The 2,874-nt window shown below is 68.1% G+C and overlaps 1 protein-coding gene across 1 annotated transcript; it reads left to right on the top strand.

The window, feature by feature from the left end:
• Window positions 1–127: 127 nt before the first annotated feature.
• On the top strand, window positions 128–2,766 carry ETH_00036075 (uncharacterized protein; the record flags this gene model as incomplete). Its single annotated transcript, XM_013379510.1, is given in 2 exon segments — window positions 128–2,687; window positions 2,699–2,766. Coding segments are annotated over 2 exon segments (2,628 nt in total), but the record flags the coding sequence as incomplete, so codon positions are not given.
• Between the last annotated feature and the right edge of the window lie 108 nt (window positions 2,767–2,874).

Below are 2,874 nucleotides of genomic sequence, written 5' to 3'. Positions count from 1 at the left end.
CAGCCGGCCCTTTCCCAGTTTCCAAAAGAGACTTTTCGATGGAGACTCACCTCAGGCGAAAAGGAGAAGAACAAATCAAGATGGCACTGCGCAGGCAGTGGCAGTCCTTAGACCCTTTTCGACCCAGGGGCCCCAGGGGCCCCAGGGATCCCAGGGGCCCCAGGGGGTCCAGGGGCCCCAGGGGCCCCAGGGGCAGCCGGGACCCCAGGGGCCCCTGGGACCTCAGGGGCCCCTGGGACCTCAGGGGCCCCTTGGAGCCCAGGGGCTCCCAAGCGACCTTGGGGGCCCCGAAGGGCCTGGAGTAGCAACGGCCAGGGGGGCCCCCTGGGGCTCGACTGCGTCTGAGTGGCTCAGAAGAGCTGCGGAAGCCAGATTCCTGGGGGCCCCCAGAGGGCTTTTGGGTCAGGGGGCCCCCGAGTCTGGCCTGGCTCCTGATGCCTTCGGGGCCCCGAGCAGCAGCTCAGCCAGCCTAGGGGCCCCCGGGGGCCCCCTAGGTTCTGTGTGGGGCTCCGCATTTGGGGCCCCAGGGGCCCCCATGGACCTCTTTGGCTCCACAGCGCCCTGGCTGCTAGGGCCCTCGGGGGCCCCTGTGGGCACTGGGGCCCCCAGGGGCCCTCTGACCGCTTTTGGTGGAGTTCCTGGGAGCTTCTTTGGGGCCCTGGGGTCGTCCTTGAATCCTCTAGGAGGCCTGGCTGCTGTGGGTGGTGGGCCTCATGGGCCCGCGGGGGCCCCTGGGAACCCTCTGGGTACCGTGGGTCCCCTGGGGGCCTTCCCGCCCTACCCTGGGGGCCCCTTTGGGCCCTCAGGGGCCCCCCTTGTGGGCTCCGTGGGGGGCCTTCTTTCACTGGCATCAGGGCACTATGGGTCTTCGGGGGCCCCCTTGGACACCCTGGGGGCCTCTAGCGCTTCGTCTGTGGGGCCCCATGGGCTCCAGGGGGCCCTTGTGGGGGAACCTGTGGGGGCCGCTATGGGGGCCCATGTGGGGGCCTCTGTGGGGGCCCCTGTGGACCCTCGGGATGCCCTGAGTCACCTACGTGGCCTTGGGACTGCTGTGGGGGCCCCTGCAGCCTCCGTTAAACCCTTTGGGGGCCCCCTGGGCCCCCTGGCTGGCTTTGCTGCTATGCCTGGGGGGCCCTTTGGGCCCCAGGGGAACCCTGTTGTCCCTCTGGGAGGCTTTGGTCAATTAGATGCACTTGGATCTGTCCCCGGGGGCCCCTTTGGCCCCCATAGGGCCCCCGTGGGCCCCACGGGGACCTTTGGCTCCGTCCCTGGGGGCCCCCTTGGGTCCTCGGGGGCCGCCGGGGCCCCTACGGGCCCTGGGGGGCCCCTTGGGGCTGCCCAGGGGCCCTCCTTTGACTCCCTCTTGCGGTCCACGCTCCTTGGGATTCCTATTGTCCCTCCAGCCACGGACGGCCTGAGGGGCCCCTTGGGGGGCCCTTTGGGGGGCCCCTTTGGGGGCTCTTTAGGGGGCCCCTTCGGGGGCTCCTTGCCCTCCGGGGTGCCCATGGCCTCGGTCTTGGGGACCGCCCTGTCCTCCGGGGGCCCCCTGGCCTCGGAGGGCCCCCTGCTCTCCAGGGGCCCCTTGGACCAAGGGTTACCCCTTCCCTCTGGGGGCCCCCCGGATCCGGGGGCCCCCCTGGCCTCGAGGAGCTCCCTTGAACCGGGGGGATCCGTGCCCTCCGGGGGCCCCCTGGATTTGGGGGCCCCCCTTTCCTCTGGGGGCCCCCTGAACGCGGGGGTCCCCCTTCCCTCCGGGGGCCCCCTGGACCCGGGGGCCCCCATGGCGTCGGGGGCCCCCTTGGCCTCTGGGGGGCCCCTAGTCGTGGGGGCCCCCCAGGGCACCCCAACGTCTGCGGACTCCAGCAACTTTTCGGGGCCCTTCCTCGTTGTGGACTCCGCCGATTCCGATGACTCTGCGGATGCAAGGGGGTCCCCCAAGGGACACCACGGGGGCCCCCTAGGAGTGCCCCAAGGGGGCCCCCTGGAGGGGCCCCCGGAGGCCCTTCTTGAGGGGGCCGAGGGTGAACCCCTAGAGGGGCCCCTGGGGGACCCCATAGGGAGTTTTACGGAGTTGCTCATGGGGGGGCCCCCTTGGGGGGCCCCCGAGGAGTCCTTTGAGGGGGCCCCTGGGGGTGTTCTTGGGGATGAGTATGGGGGTGTTGCTGCAGCAGCAGCTGATGGAGATGCTGATGCTGCTGCTGCTGCTGCGGGGGTGGAAGGGTTAGATGCGAATACCTCAGTAACACGCTACATTGAGGAAGCTCTTGCTGCAGACAGCGACGATGATGATGATGCTGCTGCTGCTGCTGCTGCTGCACTGGCAGAGTGGGTGCTGGACCCGTCGGCGGAAGCGCCTGCGAGCCCTGCTGCTGCTGCTGCTGCGGGGCGCAGCCAGCAGTCAGGTAAGAAAGAGGAGACACAAGACACAAAAGATTCTTTTTCTTATTCAGGAAAAGAGACGCAGCAGCTGCTGCTGCTGCGCCCCAGGAGCCGGCTGCTCAGCTGCAGCACGGAGAGCACTTTGAGCGCAGAGAGCTCGGACGAAGCAGCAGCAGCGGAAGCAGCAGCAGCAGCAGAGGAGGAAGACGCTGCTGCTGCTGCTCCTGATGATGAAGACCCCGAGTTGCTGCCAGATGACCTCGATGAGAAGCTGCTGCTGTTCGAAACAGATGAAGATGCTGCTGACAGTTTGGAAGAGTGGCTGCTGAATCCTTCAATGGCGATTCCCTGGAGTCCAGAAGAAAAGGAAGCAGCAGCAAAAGATAAAAGAGGAGAAGACACAGAAGACGCAGACGAGGACCCTTTTGAAGGCCCCGCTGCTGCTTCCCCAGAAGCAGCAGCAGCAGCAGCAGCAGCGGGGAGGGAGCAGAGCCA

This window comes from Eimeria tenella, genomic scaffold, assembly GCF_000499545.2.
Source record: "Eimeria tenella Houghton genomic scaffold, Eth_scaff3422, whole genome shotgun sequence".
Lineage (NCBI taxonomy): Eukaryota > Apicomplexa > Conoidasida > Eucoccidiorida > Eimeriidae > Eimeria > Eimeria tenella.
This window is presented reverse-complemented; position numbering and strand designations above follow the sequence as displayed.